Source organism: Idiotropiscis lumnitzeri, chromosome 1 (genome assembly GCF_059441095.1).
Source record: "Idiotropiscis lumnitzeri isolate Australia: NSW breed Sydney's pygmy pipehorse chromosome 1, RoL_Ilum_1.0, whole genome shotgun sequence".
NCBI lineage: Eukaryota > Metazoa > Chordata > Actinopteri > Syngnathiformes > Syngnathidae > Idiotropiscis > Idiotropiscis lumnitzeri.
The window spans coordinates 37173922-37191731 of NC_142391.1; the positions used below are offsets into that span (position 1 = coordinate 37173922).

Here is a 17810-nt window from a genome sequence, read left to right on the forward strand (position 1 = left end):
ATTTTACTCATGGCGGATGGATCTCTACACTAACCTGGGCGACATACGCAGTCTACACCTGGCAGGAAAAAAATACAACTCGAGTATAGAATGTTGGTCCATCAAAAAATACAAGCATAGGTAAGTAGTCAAAATACTTTGTTTGGGTTTGAAGGTTGGTATTTCTCTGAAGTGCTATTTGTGTGTGTCGAGACAAATCTACGGGGCAGATGCTGTCTGCATCACCGCATCACCTGTTGGGGCGTGTATACCTCCATCGCAATAACTAGCGATCCGCTAATTTTGCCGACACAAATTGCAATCCTCGATGTGTATTTCTCAAAACTGCAGGTTTGGACGAATGTAATGGAAAGCGAAAAACAAGTTTTAGGGAGAGAATCACCGCGTCAGCCCTGGAGAAGTTGCAAGTTGATTATTGATCCAACTCTAACAAAAGGACTGTACAAAGTGTACCGCTATGATGGGCAACACTTCAACATCCCCGTGAGCGCTTCGAAAGCAGTCATGTTCTTAAACTCCCTTGCCATTAACAAGCCCATAACAGGTGTATTGTTTTCCAACATCAGGTTGACGACTTGGGTTTGTTTCCAGTGGATTCAGTGAAAGATCCACGCATCTGCCGCATGTGGAGCAAATGCGTCAAAACTGACCTTTCGGTTCCCAGATTTAAGGTAGACGTTATGCCACAGTAATTGTGTTAACAACACGCTCACTCACGGTCGTGTTATTCTTTGCTTGTGTCCTCTCAGATAGATGAGTTTTACATTGGCCCAATTCCTCCCAAAGAAGTGACATTTTGCAAGCTAAATGACAATGTAAACAAAGCCTTCCTGACTGATATGTGTATTAAATTTGGCCACACAGAAGAAGTGGAAATTTTCTACAATCCAAACAACAAGAAGCATTTAGGCATCGGAAAAGTTGTTTTTGACACTGTAAGGGCTGCAAAGGACACTGTTCATCACCTTCATCAAACATCAGTGATGGGAAACGTTATCCACGTGGAAATTGATCCAAAAGGTAAGGAGGGTTTTTCCCTTTGTACATATGTTGAAATACAAGACATTTTTCTTAGCCTTATATGGATTTGTTCATTCAACAGGTAAAAACAGGGTGCGCTACCTCAAACTGCTCTATGATGGCGTCTACACTCCATGGAGCTTACCAGTGGGAACCAGTGACCAAAGTCTCCAAAACGTAATGGGCAATTTACTGTGTTTGCTAACATCCCCTGCAACTATTGTTTGTTTTTATTTATTGAGTAAATAGTTAGTGCCAAACATGTCTCAAAATATCATATGTGTGTATATAGTATATAGTTTTTGTGATATTTATAGCACTACACAAGCGTTTGAATTAGGGCTGAGTGGTATGGGCATAAAGTAAAATTTCAGAATTTTTTCCCCCACATAAATCTGATTGCTGATTTGAATCAAATTTCCCCATTTTGTTATGAGAAAATGCAAATGACAATGACATTGACTTGACATTGTTTCTCTGATAACTGTCCATTTAGTCAAAAAAGGTACACAGTTGAGTACATTTTTCTCTAAAACGACTATTTGGTCTCAGTGAACAGTGTAAAATTTGAGAGTAAAATATTCAGCGTAAATTTTTCAAGAGTAACTTTTCAAAATTATACTGCTCTAATCCCTCAAGGGGAAATTCAAAGCACTCTCTGCTCTATACTTGTATTTGTGTTTCACACCAAAGAGTCAACCACATCTCATGCATGCAACCATGCATGAGAGAGATGTGAGTGAAAAGGCCATGCATACTGTTCCGCAACTCTGAATCTTGAGGATGGAGGTGATGCCTTGCACAAGGAACCTTTAGCTTTAGACTGGCATCGCCTGCTGCCATAAAGTCACTAAATATAACGACCAAAGATGGCAACACTGACTTTGCTTTTGTAAACTTGTTCCTGTGTTTGTAGCCATGTTGTTAGTGTAAGTACATGGCAACAGGAACCCGCTTCAAAATGCAGTTAAGGGGGAGTCATGTCAAACATTTCTTGACAATAACATGTTCTAGGTGCCCTTATAGTCTAAACACAGGATTGTGATTAATATTGTGTTTGTTGAAAATGAATTAAGCGTTTAACCCAAAAACGCAATATTAATTAGAATGTCTTGTTTAGACTAATGGAAAAAATGTCCTAATAAATGAAATCAATTTGTTACCATTCACCTTGGTAAAAATAATGTCCTGTCGCTCCCTCTCTCTTTTTAAATTTTTTTTTATTTAATTTATTTTTAAAGATAAAATATTTCTTAATAATCTCCTCACGATGCTGTCCAGGGGTGCTAAAATTGGTTATACCCTCTGTTGAACAGGTCATGGAATATTATTCATGTTATTAATTATTAATGAATACAACATACAGCATTTGGTCCAATCTTTCGTGTTTTCTTAAGCCAATATTTTAGGACTGTGAAGAAATGTAACATTTGCTTACTTGTTTCTTGCAGTGCATTTCAGCCTCAGAGCAAAATGGAAGCCCAAGCGGCCTCACTACTCCACTCTCTCTCGACACAGCGTGTTCCAGTATTAGTCAGAGTACCCCTTGTAGCTTTGTGCTGACTCCTTGTTCACAGGGAACCCCACGCACCACTTGCTTTCCTGCGACTCCTCTCTCCCAGGACTCATGCTACTCCAGCCTTCACGGTACTCCCATCCTCCAGGGGGAGACCCCGACTTACAGTGTTCACAAACCGTTGAGAAATAAATTCCCAAGGTTTCACTGGGGTGTCGGTGAAGTCTCAGAGGTCAACTTAAATTTAAAGTGCCGCCCACGTCAACCTTCCTTCCCGCTGTTTACCCAGAGTAGCAAGCAGAAGCTTGCTCCATGGGGTAAGACTGAATACACATTTGCTCAGAATCATGCAAAGCATTCTTTCAAATGTATATCCCCTGGTCCAGAGTCAAGGAATTCTGTCACAACTACCTCAAAAGTGTCACCTATAAACTCTTTGAGCATCTTGCGTATCAACTTGGCAGCCAACAAGCAGTCAGACGTGACTTTCCCATCTGACAACCATGCATGCATAGCAGAGTTACCTCAGTCACCAGTGAACTTTATCCCTAAAAGCCCGCAACCAGAAGGAGGGACATTAGATGCCCGAATACAAAGTATGCTGACAAACAGCCATCGTTCAGATAGTTTTCTTGGGAGTACTTCGAATGCTGATGTGTTTTGCCAGGACAGCCCAGCCTCACCATATTCGCTCCAGAACTCCCCACTCTCAGATGGACAAAACAAGACTTCAGAAGATGTCAGTACAACGCCACTTCTTGAAGAGGATGAAACTTCTCAAGCAGTTTTTTTTCTTACATCCCAAAGAGATAAGGAGTGTCCCTCTTCATTTGGGTTCACACAATCTGAAGGAAGTGGAGATGGAAACGGTAACACAGATGCCGAAGTGTCCCAAGCACCAGGTCCTAAGGTAGTATTTCTCGTACTCACAAAAGCATTTATAATAGGAGTTATGTTATTTTCCTGACTTGTTCTGCTCTTGCAACATTCTCTTATTTATCAGTCAGTTAGATCTCTTTTTGTCTTTTTCAGGCCCCTCACATATCAAATGTGGACAAAGGAAACACTGATGCATTGAGAAATGATGTATCCTTTCCTCAGCCTTCCTTCAACACTCAGCAGTGCAAACATCTTCCTGCCATCATATCTGCAGGTCACCATTCACAATTTGCCCATTTAGGTTTCCCTATTCCTTCATTTCCACCTGTCCCACCTCACCTGCCTATTGGCACCATTGCCATTCCACCTCCAGGCTGGACTCTACCTCCAGGCTATCACAGCACCATCCGCATTCCCCCAGTCTCAATTCAACCACCTTCTAATTTCTCGGTACCCCGACCTCCTTTGCTGCCATGCTCTGTGCACACATACCCCTCGTCCCTACAACCTCGACTCACCTTGGACCAGGGCAATCCACCAAGGCTTGGAAATCACCCCTTACCGCCTTCTGAATCGCCCTGGGCCACTTCACCTTTTCCTTGTATCAATCCTTCAATGCCTCCACGAGACTACCCGCTCATAAGGGGCGACCCTCATAAAGACACAGTGGAAAAGGTTTTAGCTGTGCTCATGGATGTATTGAAGTCAATTATCAAGAGGGACATCACTCGCAGAATGATTGAGGGAGTGGCATTCAAGGTGTTTGAAGACTGGTGGGACGACAATGAGAAGCAAACCAAGGTAAATGCGTCATCCTTTTTTCACCATTCATTATATGCAGTGCACTTCCATTAACTCAATATTATAATGTTTTATCTACCAAAGATATCCGCTGTGCCATTAAGTAATAAGAAAACCAAATGTGTAAGTCCTTCGAACCATATCAATGGCGAGCGCAAAAAACCTTCCCTCCCTTCTTTCAAGGTAAGCCTCATCAGATTTGTAATAAAACACCAGAAATGAACATTCAAATGAAGATGTTTTGCAATGCAGATTAAGAAGAAAAGAGGTGACAAACCTGCCATATTAGAAGTGATAGAAAGCAAAGATTCTGGTGAGTATTGTGTTTTTTAAATAAATTAGTTGAACTACTGTCGTAGGGTAGTAACCTTTCTTATGTGATGCTTTTAGATGCGACTCAAGGAGACAATATATTGGAACCAACATTTGAGAGACGTAAACGCAGACACGCGAGACCACTTGATCTTGAAAGTGATGATGATGATGACAGAATTGAAGAATACAAGACACATCAAGCAGAGGAAAAGGAAATTGTAACAAATATAGTGGAACAGGCTCGGTCCAAAGAATATGAAGTACACATTTTGGTAAATGACAAGTTTCATGAAAATCAATCAATAGTAAAATTAAACAACACCACATTAAACAAAACCAAATGGGTTGGAGAAATAATTACGAACAAGTAATCACAGAAATGTTGTCCAGTAGTTAGAGGTGCAGCCCAAGTCACTTGGACCTGGACCAATCTAACCGACATTGATGATGCTCACATTTCTGTATCTCAGTTTGACAGAAAAGATCAAGTCAACAATGTAGATGGCAATCATCAGGAAAAAGAGAAGGCGATTGAAAAACCCATCGAGGCTGAAGACACGTGCTCACTCCTTGATGAAATTGTCTCCTCTGGCAGTGGTATGTTGAAAAGTAATGCATGTGCTACTGTTAGCTTTCAGGATGTTTCCGGCATTTTGTTGTGCTTTTGTAGAGCCGTATTCAGAGTGCAGCTCCTCCGAGGTCTGCTCATCCGACTCAGACTTCCCTGACTCTTATACTTCAGAGGGCTTTGACGACTCATCCTACTCTGACTTCAGCTCTGAAAATGATGATGATGGTGATTTAGGCGACAATGTCAAAGATGGTGAAGGTTTGGATTGTGTAGTCATATCATCAGATGAGGAGTCCATTGAGCTTGAGCCCCCTGTGACGCCCTCAGCCTCACTCACGCCTGGTGCTCAGCCTGAACTCCGTAACTTGTCGGATTTGTCTAATATGGAGAAAGAAGAAGAGAATCAGTATTTGAACCAAGAAGATGCAATGATGCAGCTGCATTTCAGCAGGCCTCAGGGGCTACAGGCCCCATCACATTGTGGACTTCCAGGTCATTTATTGGAAAATTGAAATAATAATCTGTTTAGACATAATAAATCTATATGATATACTCTTGTCTCATCTCTGTTGCAGTGGCTCTTAAACTTGGCGTGGTGACGGAGACGCGTGAATGGAACTTGGGTTGTCCGGAGTACACCTTGAGGCCACTCACTCCAACTGGCTGCTTTTTTGACAGTGACCCCGACAATTTGATCAGAAGCAAACCAACATCTCCAGATGTGATGGAGGAGGAACGACCACAGACCCCAGGCAAGGGGATCGCTTCTCAATTAGGAAGTGAAGAATCAGGAGATGACAATCCCTCGCTAACTATCAGTGAGCTACATCTGCTGTTAGACACATCTTTGTTATTCCAGGAACCACCCAAAACCCCAGGTAGAGAAGACACAAGTGCTTGGCCTCCTAACAGAGGTTTGGGGCTCTCAAAAAGTCCAGAATATGAGAGCATTACACAAGAGGATAAAAGGGTAACATATTCACATTTTAGAAAACCATCACCTCATTCTTCACTGCTAAGCAATCCATTTATATTAGCACCAAAGACTCCTGGAAGAAATATTCGTCTACCACAGAGAGCCTTAGTTCACAGAAGAAAGACTGAAATAGGCAACACCTCACAACCCCTTTTATATGATGAATTCCTTGTAATGTCATCTCCGTGTGATCTCTCTGAGTCTTCATCTGACGGCGGAGGAGTGAGAACTTGGTCAGGTATGCGAGCAATACCACTGCAAGGTTTGGAGAACATGCTGAGTCTTCTCTACGAGGGAAGTGGGAGAGAAACAAAAATGAGGCATAAATGGTGGAAGAGAATAAAAAGGAGTGGGAGGGGCCGCCATTTATCTCGTAGTACTCCCAAGTGGCGTTCAAGGCGGGACGAGGGGAGGATACTTCACAGTATTTGGAAGGACGGTCTGGATGAAGAAGATGGGAGACTGCTGCAGTGCACTTATAAAAGGCTGCAAGAGCACGATGATACTTGTAGCTGGCTTAGTGACACCCTCTGGATACCTCATCCTCATATCCTTTTCTGTTTCAATTTTTTTGTGAGCATTAAGTCATATAGGAAGGTTTTGCTTCCTTTTGCTTGTGGTGTCTGCACTATATATATAAAATTGCTCAAGTCTCAGTTTGTGTTTCATGTGCTTAACTTGCTTACTGACTAAAGTTATAGAGGAGAATGAAGGACAATCATGGCAGCAGAAGCACATTACAGGCTCTGCCCGAAGCGAGGGCTTCTACAAAATCACCTGGAGAGATAAACTCGAGTACCTCAAACAGGCAAGAACCACTGATCTTCCATCAACAAGCTCTCGGGTATTCAACACAGCAAAGTGAAAGTCTTTGTATGCCGTTCATCACAATGTGTAACATAAGTGTGTGCTGTGTCCAAGCAGGAACTTCTGACACAGCCTACTGCACTTCGGGCCGGGTCCGACTTCAGGTCAGAGCAGCGCCGACTGCTGTCATCTTTTAGCTGCGATAGTGACCTAGTCAAGTTTAACCAACTCAAGGTATGTGAATCGAAGCACACACACACTAACCACTTTCAACTTGAAGTGAAGCATGGACTTTAGCAGTGCAGGTTAACTCCTACTTTTGAAACCATCACTAAAAGGGGATGTCAAGTCAAAACATTTTTTTTTTACCACATTATGTTCCATGAGCCCCCATTAGTCTAAACACGGTATTCTGATTAATATTGCGTTTGTGGAATATGAATTGCTTGTTAGAGTATGACCAAACTGAATCAAATGGATATTTGTATGACTGGAAGTGAGCTCTGATGGTTGATACCTTGAGCCCTTAGGCAACGTGATGTCACTAGCAAGTGGCAAAATGGCTGCCCCCTGAGATGGAATACATCGGATTCCACTGCTAAAATCATATTCCACAAACGCAATAATAATCAGAATGCCTAGTTTAGACTAGTGATGAACATAGAACATATTATTGTCAAGAACATTTTTAAATTGACTTTCCCTTTAAGTAATGTGGATTTTTGGTACGTACAGCTTAGTAAAATCATGACATTTGTATGAGCCACAAACTACAAAACTCAATTAGAAAAGAAAAATACGAAAGTCAAGTAAAAATAAAAAAACAAGTATACATGGTTGCACAAATGTGTGCACCCGCTTTCTCAAATTTCCCCATTGTGGGACTAATAAAGGACATCTTTATCTTTATGTCAGTTCCCCCTAGTTTCCAATGTTCATAATGCAAAGACGGGTACAGCTCTCAGCAGGGCTTCAAAGCATGAATTTAACATTTGTTTGTTCAGGCAAAGAGGTCTGGGACCAGGTTATGGATTGTGGATAGGTCAATGAGTTGATAAGTATTCAAGTCTTTCCAGCTTGAAATAATGCCGAATGTCAAATAATGCTCAGAAACCCTTAATTATAACCAAGAGGCCTGCTTCCATGTCCTGTCCATTATTTTCTTGCCCACACACACAAGGCTTAAGGTGACCATCTTGCTTTTTACCCTTGACTCGAGCAAGGAGTGCACACCTATAAATGTAGTTGGCATACCCGGCCGGGCACTGGGGGGGCACACTAAACAAAAAATGATATTCACATTTCCACTGTGAAGTGTGTACCAGAAGTTGATCAGCAACCAAAAATATTCAAGAATTAAAAAAAAAAGTTAAGAAAAAGTTATTGGCCACACACACGCGAGTAGATGAAAAAAAAACATTTTTGTTATTGTAGGCCCTGCAAAAAAGATATAACTTCTAGAATTATCTCTTATCTCTTGAACAAATGAGTGTACATTTTTTATAACACCTGCATGCTATTTGTTAATAGTGGTGCAATATAGAAGTTCAATATTTAGAATTCTTGTTTTTAATCAAAGGGAACATAATGAACTTTATGTAGTATAGTAGTTAAAAATATATATATTTTCATCCTTCAGTTCAGAAAGAAGAAGATTCGTTTCAGCCGAAGTCCCATCCACGATTGGGGTCTGTACGCCATGGAGGCTATAGCAGCAGATGAGATGGTGATTGAGTATGTTGGCCAAATTATCAGACAGGTGAGAAAAAATATAATTGTATGCACCTTACCCACCTCTAAAAACCATGAAAGCCTGGCAAAGCATCTCCAGGAACAAAATGCAAAATGATAGTGAACATTACTGTAGTTAAAAGAATTGATTTGTATCTCGTTTGACCTCAGAACATTGCTGACATGCGAGAGCGTAGATATGAAGAAGCCGGCATTGGAAGCAGCTATTTGTTCCGGGTGGATCAGAACACAATCATTGATGCCACAAAATGCGGGAATTTATCCAGATTCATCAACCACAGCTGCAGTGTGAGTACGACTTGCTACTGCTGGGTTTTTCAATTCATTTAAAAATCAAAACTCAAAGTATGTTTTTCTCCTACAGCCAAACTGCTACGCAAAGATCATCACTGTAGAGTCTCAAAAGAAGATTGTGATTTACTCACGGCAAGCAATAGGCATCAACGAAGAAATCACGTACGACTACAAGTTTCCCATTGAAGACACAAAGATTCCTTGTTTGTGTGGCGCTGAAAGCTGTCGGGGGTCTTTGAACTGATCCCATCTGGAGATGGCATTGCCCAATGTACTGTACAAACACACTAAAGATCCATCCATCCATTATCTGTCCCGCTTCTCTTCACAAGGGGGTCCTGGAGCTTATCCCAGCTATCTTCGGGCAGTAGGCGGGGTACACCCTGAACTGGTTCCCAGCCAATCACATGGCACATAAAGACAAACTATCCACGCTCACACTCCCACCTAGGGGCTATTTAGAGTGTCCAATCTACCTGCCATGCTTGTCTTTGGAATGGGGGAGGAAACCGGAGTACCTGGAGAAAGCCCACACACGCACGGGAAGAACATGCAAACTCCATACAAGAAGGCCGGAACCAGAATTGAACCCTGCACCTCTGCACTGTGAGGCCTTCGTGCTAACCAGTTGTCCACCATGCAGTAAGATGTACCTCATAAATAACATTTCCAGCAGCTCTCGAAGGTTAAAAATGACCTGAGATACATAAAGAGGACTGACTGAACTTTCCCAAGCAGCACGTAAGCTATGGTATGATGAATTATGAAATGATGAAGCGGACTCTTGACTATTGTTTAATCAATGTACATATTGTACAGTCTTCCTGGAAAAAAAACTTTGTAAAGGCATTTTATGAGAAGCTATCTTTGGTTTTAAAGCTCAGTAATATGGACAATATATGACAGCCATTGTTTGTTTAACTGTTGCAGTCACACAAATATCGGCATCATCTACATTGACTTATCAGTTAGGCTTATTATGCAAATGATAATGCACATGTCAGTTACAAGAACTTCAACTGTGTTTCCCTCGACTTAAGATTGTCTCAGCAATGTGCTTGTAAATTTGTTGGAAAACAAATTGGTAAACACTGATTTGTAATTTAACATAAAAGGGTCAGTTACGATGTACATGCGTTTGTAATCAGCTCTACTTTACTTGTACAATACACTAAACAGCCTTAACCACTAGTACACTTGACATTGTTTAATAACCATTAAAGTGGCCCACAAACCAAAATCTGGCCTCACATACTCTTGGATACACCATTAGGTATGAGGATGGTAAGATTTCCTCTGGCATGCTGGTCCGCTTCAATGGATTCAAAAAGAGATTTGAAGTTTCCTGCACCAAAGCCCTGTGGAATGAACATGCACTCGAAATGTAAGCAAATTGTATTATTGTCAAGCTTTTATACATATATTTATATATTTATTCACCCTAACCTGGTGATTATGTCTCTGAATTACTTCCAAAAAGACAGTGGGACGGTCCTGAACTGGTTTAGTAAAGATCTGAAGTAAGTAGCCGTTGTCATCATAGTCCACCAGGATTTTCAGCTCCTGATTGAAGAAAAATGTGTTCTTATAGTGTGGTAAACGGCAAATGTGTTACCACGTTCTCTGATATGGTTCTGCAAATACACTATGTGACCCTACCTGCAGGACATCCAGGTCTTCTGCAATTTTCACCCTGGAGTGTTTTAACTTCTCCCTCAGTTGGTCATAGTATGCGTCGGGCACTGACATAAAATCTGTCCCACGCTGTTTTAGGTTGCGAATCTGCAAAAATGTTTTATATTCAGTAGATTTTATTTTACAATGCGACACTGCGAAAAGTACTTTACAGTAGTGACGGGAAAGGGAAGCTTCACGTTAGCTTCCTGAACCTGTTGTTGTATTTTTGAGTCCTGTAGATGGCACTGTTGGTTTAAATAATGGGTTTAAAAAACGGCAAGTCAATGTGCTTTCAGCCCAATGTTGAACAGAGAGTGCCGTCTACTGGACTCCAAAAATACTACAGCTAGTTGATGAAGCAGATTTGAAGCTTCTTTTACCCTTGACTACTTTACAGGTCATGACAGAATTGGAGAACAATGTTGGTAACATTTAACAAAACAAAACAAGGCTTATTTTATGCTTTCTTTGATTAATGAGTTCAAGAAAAACTGGTAACAAAAGAGGTAATAAACCATAACACATTTTCAATCACACTTTTCAAGTAATATTTAATTTGTCATGTGCTGCTTGGTGTAACCACAGTGTGACATTCATTCGCTTGAATTTTTTTTAAAAAAAACATTGCTGAATAAATCCTTTACGATTAAATAAAGAATGTTACCCTTTATTTTAATACTAATTTCATTTCAGTATTTCAATTACAGTGACAGGGTTGCAAATCAGTGCTGAATGTTTTGCCACAGTACATGCTAGCTGTGTTAGCGTCTATGCTAACTGGTCAAGTACAAACTTAGATTTAACATTTTAAAAAAGATAAACTTTGATATTGTCTTTTTCTGATAAGCATATTGTGATAGTTTGTGACACACACTAATAAGGCTCAAACTGTAAAAACATAACTAACAGAATTCTGGTTGTGAGCACTGACCATCCTATCCACGGTGAGCGCAATGAGATTGACTAATCAAATTTTCTTAGTCATGTAGCTTGCTATTTTATTTTCATCAAGAGGACTAAAAATCTTTTAGCCTTTTGAGACACAACTTCAGCAAATAATTTCTATTTCAAATATGTCTGTGATAAAAAGATAATTACAAGGAATATATAGATACAAAAATACAAAATATATATTTTTTTATCTTTTATATTTCATATGTAAGTTGATCAACAACAGGTAAGGACGAGAGAGTGAAATCAATTTTAGGTACATATAGAATACTAAAGGAGTGGAAGAGTTTAAACCTGGCTAATTTTATTCGATGTCCTGCATCTTGTGTCACTGTTATTCTGTGGAATGCTGAGTGTGTGGCTGGTGAAGTTGGAAAAAGAAAGTGAAAGAATGTGAGGTTTGGGAGGTTTTAGGTCGGTGCCTGGCGCAGACAGATACCTCGAGGGGGAAGGGATGCACAAGAAACTGGACCCTTCAGCCACAAGCAGGAGGGGCCACCACTTGAAGAAAGACCAAGAGAAGCAAGCTAAAGTTAACTGCAGCATACACATAGCCAATAGAATCATGCCAGGATGCCTTTGTCTCTGTGTCATTTGCATATTGTGTCTATAAATTAATGCTGAACAGCGAAGACAGAGAGAGCTGTATTGAGAGGGACCCAAACTCAAGTTGTAGATTTGTGTGTTAGGAATAAATCCACTCGTGTGTGAAAATGCCGGCTTCCTGATACCTTTCTATTGCAGAACGAGCGCGCATATTGTTGGATGAGTGAGAGTTGGGTAAAGTCACAAATTGGAGTCAGATTATTAATTTGAGTTTACATTGGTTTAAAATTAAATTCTAACATTGATTTAAAGATAAATTCCAACAATACCCTTCGTCAAAGGACAACTAGTTCATGTCCTTTGTGTAAAAAGTATTTATAATGTCACAAGGGGGACGGACGCAACTCTTATTTTTCATAAACTTACTGTTGTTATAATATCCGATGTGTTCATGGCAATGTGCTGCACTCCCGGACCGCCGTAGTACTCCACATACTCCTGTGAGTCAGTACGTGGTGAGTTATTTTAATAATAATAGACACAAGCCAATGCTTTCATGTAATTAATTTGACAGGTTCAAATTACAAAACAAACCTGGATTTGAGATTTCCTCTTGCCCTCGGCAGGCTCATTGATAGGTATCTTTACAGTCTCTTCATAGTTGGCGACCACAGTGGAGCGCAGGGCACTGAACTCTGTCTGCAACTGCTTGTCGTCCACTGACCAGAAGCGGTGAAAAAGAAGATTCTTCCGGTACCTTTTGGGTGATGAATAAGTGGTGGCCTGTTACTAGAATTCATATAGTATGTGTATCATCTGCAGAATTCGCTCCTGCTGCAACATGAGTGACCCAAATGACAGCAGTCATCCTATGAGGTTCATAATTTAAAAAAATATATATCTGCAGCCGCCTCGCCTCCCCGGTCTCAGACTACCAATTACCAGCTTCATAAAGAGAACGGTCTTGGATGCTACAGGCTAAAACAGTCCAGATGTGAAAAGCCACTGGAGGCCCATGAGAGAAAAATGCTAAGTCATGCTGGTCCCTGATGTGCACCAAAAGAAATAGGTTGTTTTAATTTACTGACATATTGTTGTAACCATTATAGTTCTGAAGGTATAATTCCTCTACCATGACAAAACCTCTAAACACAGCATTCTTTAAAATAAGCAACAGTCACCATTCCACCACTGGAACCATTTCGTCTTCTGGTTGGTTTCCCACAACGTGATCAATGTAGTTCAGTTTTCCCTCTGGTCTGTAGTAAAAGGTCAAAAGCAAGTTCATTTAACCATTTCATCATATCTTAACAAATGGTTGATGCATCCATCTCCGGCTTGATAAATGAGAGATACTCACAATGTGGCTAACAAGGGGTCCTTAAATAGAGGCAGTTGGAAGCCTGGCAGAAAGAGACCACTGTATCCTGCCCTCTCCACAAATGTGTGTGTGGTGTCGCCATACTGTTGCATGACAAGGCAAATATATCATGCTGGTTTATGATTTGTTTTTTTTTAATATTTAACTTAATGAATGGTTGTTCTCTTACTGTTTGCAGCACAGCAAGTCTGACTTTTCCATGCTTGTCCTCCAGGGTGTAGGACTCTTTTACAATCATAGCACCTTTCTCTTTAGCTTTCTGTGAAATATTGAGTTGTGTTTTCATTCAGTTTCAAGTCAAGTCAGCCCTTGCTATGATTATTGCATTACCTGCACCAAGGAGTCACAGTTCTCCACCGCAAATGCAACATCTTTAACGCCATCCCCATGCTTGACTAAATGAGCTCCCATTTCTGAGAAATGGTAAGAAACAAAAAAAGATAACTTTGTTTAAATCGTTCAGTGGATTAAATTTGTTCGTATGGACTTTTGCTTAATATAAAGGTGCAGACTTTAAATATAACTTCTATGTACGCTTTGCCTCATGTTTGGTTTGATGAAAATACTTCATCTCATGAAAATGATCTGTGAAGCTGCTGGAGAACAAAGTCCATATTAAAAAGTGATTTAATTAAAAATGCAAGTATAAAGCAAGGTTATCAAGGTTATTATAGTTAATGAAAACTAATGAAAGAAAAAACAAAAACATTTTAATTAACGAAATAAAATGTGTGAGAGTAAATACTTTAAAACTCAAAAAGTAACCAAAACTGCATTTAATGTTTATAAAACTACCTCTGACTGTAACAATAGCAAAAATGTACTTCATTTTAATATTTTTGTTAGTTTCATGTGTAAGCTTTCATATATTTTTTAAAATGTATTTAAGGTCGAACAGTTGTTTGGAAATTGAAGTTGACCATACTTTATTCCACAAATACTCCATATATAAAACTGAAACTAATACTTAAATAAAAACTTAAATAAAACTATGCATTTTAGGAAGAACAACAAACAACCCCACTCTTAAAACTAATTAAAACAAAGCAATTTAAAAAAAAAAAAAAGTCCAAATAAGATAAAAACTAGCTATAATGAAGAATCCAAAGCTGATACAACCCTGGTGCAAAGTCAGTTGCTATACCTTTGTTTCCAGGATTGAGTGCAGATGAAAACACATATATGATCTGTGAGATACACAAAACAAATATCAGGGCACATATGCTCAACAATCATTCAAATTGTATGGAATCCATTGCTTTTAAATAGGTTAGCACATTTTATGTTATGGCACAATAAATTTCATTCATTGCATTTCCTGATATTTCTCAGGGGTATAATGATGTGCACTCCTAAATGTCATTACCTTTCCTTGTTTGACTGCATGTGACACCACATCTCGACTTCCTGTCTCCAAGCCTTGGTAAGCAAATGGTTCAAATCCGAGTTTGTTGCAGTAAAATGAAGCTGCCTAATGAAAAGAGGATTTGTGGTTGAATCAGATAATGGATGGATGGATAATGACTACATAGGGGAAGGAAAAGCCAATGAATGGCTGATTTGAAAATGACAGGTTGCGCCATCTGCTGGTAGTAGGTGGGGTTACATGAACGAAAGGATGTGACCTGACCACACCCCTTAAGTGAACCAATAGTGTTGCTGAATATATAGACGACCACCAACTGTGTGAGGGAATGGTCTCAATCTGAGGTTACGCAAAACGAAATGGTGAAAACCTGATCAAATTCACATCAATTCATTGTCATTGTCGAGATGAATTTTCACATTCAGCGATAGTGTACAAATATTTGGCCCCAAAAATGTGTACCAGCTCCTTTTTATTTTGATAATCAAATGATTAAAAAATACTCGGAACCCATACAAAATATATGATTATAAATTATGAAGTAATTGTCAATCGGGTATTGTATGGATCTAAGACGCTGAAAAATTGTTTGGAAACAAATTACAAAAAAATAAGCATTGAATGAAGTCTTCATTATGTACGTTTGGGAAAATATGTTCAAACATAGCATACCTGCTTTGCATTCCCAACCCAGAACGTCAAGTGATCAAAGCAGAGAAACTGTCCTTGCTCGTGCTACAGATAAGAAAACATAATGGCAAATTGAAGTTGAATTTCAAAAGCATAGTTCATTTTCCTACCTTCTCGCCTTTGTCAATGTATGACGTCTGCAAACACAACACATATGAACACATTACTATTTTACATAAAATAATAGCAAAGTTATACTACAAACGCACATTTGCGTGAAAATGAAAGTTTTTGTTTTTTTAGTTATTGCGTTAGGTATCTAAATACACTCACCATGCTGCTCCTGCTGATCTTTCCTGGTCCTCAGTATTAACCTCTGAATTGAAAAACAGACAGAAACGTTCTAGAGTCATTACCAAAAAGTGAGGAGGAGGTTTTAGGGGAGGCGAAGGAGATGGAGATGAGGCCGTGAACAGATGATTTGAGGCAACCTCTATGTTAAACAATGATGATGTGGCGTGGTGCAGAAATACTTGTCATTATCAATCTGTAGCTACAAATTTAATTTTGAAGGGTTTTATTTGGGGTTTCTGAAACATGAAATATCTGTTCGCTCTACCAAGCTGTTTTCCAACATAGGTGTAGCTCTTCTTCACACAATGCTAGACTAATAGAAATATTTTTAACCAGTATTACAATCAATACAACGCCTCAATACACTTACACGTGTATTCGCAAGTAATTCATTTTTCTCACATGTACATTTATTAGTTTAACAGCATTGTAAATAACGCTCTCTCGCCATCTGTTCAACCTGTTCATCTTCTTCAATTACAAAGTTTCGTCTCGAACGAATAAACACAACCATCGTGTCAATATATAACACTCACAATCAATAAACACATTGACACATCAATATATTGTATCGTAACGTTGTGTCACAAATCAGGCCAAGCAGCAATCTAGCAGCAACTATTTACAAAGTCGCGACGGTATTCTAACTCCATTGGCTTACCTGAAACACAAAATATCAACATTTATTCTCAACGTTCGCTCTGCACAGCTGTTACCTTACGCGCAGCTCCTCTACACTGTAGAATGCGAGACTCCGCTCTGGCCATACACGCAAAATAGCGAACACTGGCCTCTACTGGTCAGAATTTGTCATTGCAACTAAAATACCACAATTTCTCTCATTACCTTCTACATATAACCACGAACATAATGACCACCCTCTTAACATGGGCTGCACACAGAATCAAATTTAAGATATCTCTGGAAACAATATAATTCTAAATATAATAATTTTGAATATAACTGTATGCCACAATGACAATGAAAATCATGTCTATATACATTACACTCAACCCTTGCCAGTCACCAAACAGACAACAGACAGTGTGAGTAAGTTACGATAATCAAAAATAAACATGAGGCATGTGGTAACTAATTAAAAAGTGGCAGAGTTGGTTTGCAGTTAAATTTTTGATTAACATTTATGAATAACTATGAACATGCTAACAAACATAACCGGTGTGTGTTGACAGAAAAAAAAGGTTGTTCATAGGGGTTTAGAATTGCAGCCAAATTTTCTAGAAATATAAGTCAATTTGTTCGTGTTTAGTTTCCTCCTGGTACTCCGGTTTCCTCCCACATTCCAAAGACATGCATGGCAGGTTGATTGAACACTCCAAATCGCCCCTAGGTGTGAGTGTGAGCTCGGATGGTTGTTTGTCTATGTGTGCCCTGCGATTGGATGGCAACTAGTTCAGGGTGTAACCCGCCTATACAGCCCAAAGACAGCTGGTATATGCTGTAGGCCCTTGTGAGGAGAAGCGGTACATATAATGGATGGATGGATAGATGGATGTTGGTGTTTAGTGGCAAGAGGAGGGTCACTTGTTCAGGGCTTTCATTGGCTCGCTGGCAGCTCACTCCTCAAAGTAAATCCTCTACTTTTTTTTTCTTTATTATTACATTCTAAGCAACCCAGATGCAATACATTAGCTGAGCAGTTGGACATCAATGATTTAAAGCAAAAATAACTCACACTTTCAGTTTCTTCTTGCAGTGAATACCAAGTATGTAATACCACATTAATGTGCTCGAAGATCGAAGAGAAGTCTGTTATTGGTGTTACGACATTATTATTTGTCTCCATTAATTTCGTAGTGGCACCATTGTCATTTAAATCTCACACTTTCTCATGGACTCACAAAGGCACAAATAAAAATCTGTTTTGCACTTTTGGCAATAAACTTGATTCAATAATATGTTATTAGATTGTGAATGCGTAATTTTGTCAATAACTGTATTATTTATATAATG

At 39.5% G+C, this 17810-nt stretch overlaps 2 protein-coding genes across 4 annotated transcripts; one reads left to right on the forward strand and one right to left on the reverse strand.

Moving 5' to 3' along the window:
- Positions 1-45: 45 nt before the first annotated feature.
- On the forward strand, positions 46-10153 carry LOC148344525 (histone-lysine N-methyltransferase SETD1B-A-like). The gene is made up of 18 exons (XM_088305942.1): positions 46-120; positions 331-483; positions 567-671; positions 750-1020; positions 1103-1197; positions 2472-3446; positions 3569-4216; positions 4301-4399; positions 4469-4529; positions 4607-4803; positions 5002-5128; positions 5202-5594; positions 5678-6675; positions 6785-6922; positions 7003-7119; positions 8525-8644; positions 8788-8925; positions 9002-10153. Exons 2-18 carry the CDS (start codon positions 346-348, stop codon positions 9173-9175), a joined length of 4794 nt encoding a protein of 1597 aa, XP_088162068.1. The 5' UTR covers positions 46-120; positions 331-345; the 3' UTR covers positions 9176-10153.
- On the reverse strand, positions 5113-16574 carry hpdb (4-hydroxyphenylpyruvate dioxygenase b). 3 transcript variants are annotated; one of them, XM_088299247.1, is made up of 16 exons: positions 16498-16574; positions 15816-15858; positions 15653-15679; positions 15525-15587; positions 14853-14957; positions 14631-14673; positions 13817-13899; positions 13656-13745; positions 13466-13569; positions 13287-13364; positions 12700-12862; positions 12532-12603; positions 10591-10713; positions 10378-10494; positions 10187-10289; positions 5113-5480 (listed from the first exon to the last, which is right to left on the reverse strand). In XM_088299247.1, the coding sequence occupies exons 2-16, from the start codon at positions 15816-15818 to the stop codon at positions 5449-5451; spliced, it is 1206 nt and encodes a 401-aa protein (XP_088155373.1). In that variant the 5' UTR covers positions 15819-15858; positions 16498-16574; the 3' UTR covers positions 5113-5448. The 3 variants fall into 3 exon arrangements, with proteins under 3 accessions (XP_088155373.1, XP_088155388.1, XP_088155378.1); XM_088299262.1 differs by having other exon boundaries at positions 10167-10289; XM_088299252.1 differs by lacking the exon at positions 5113-5480 and having other exon boundaries at positions 9713-10289.
- Between the last annotated feature and the right edge of the window lie 1236 nt (positions 16575-17810).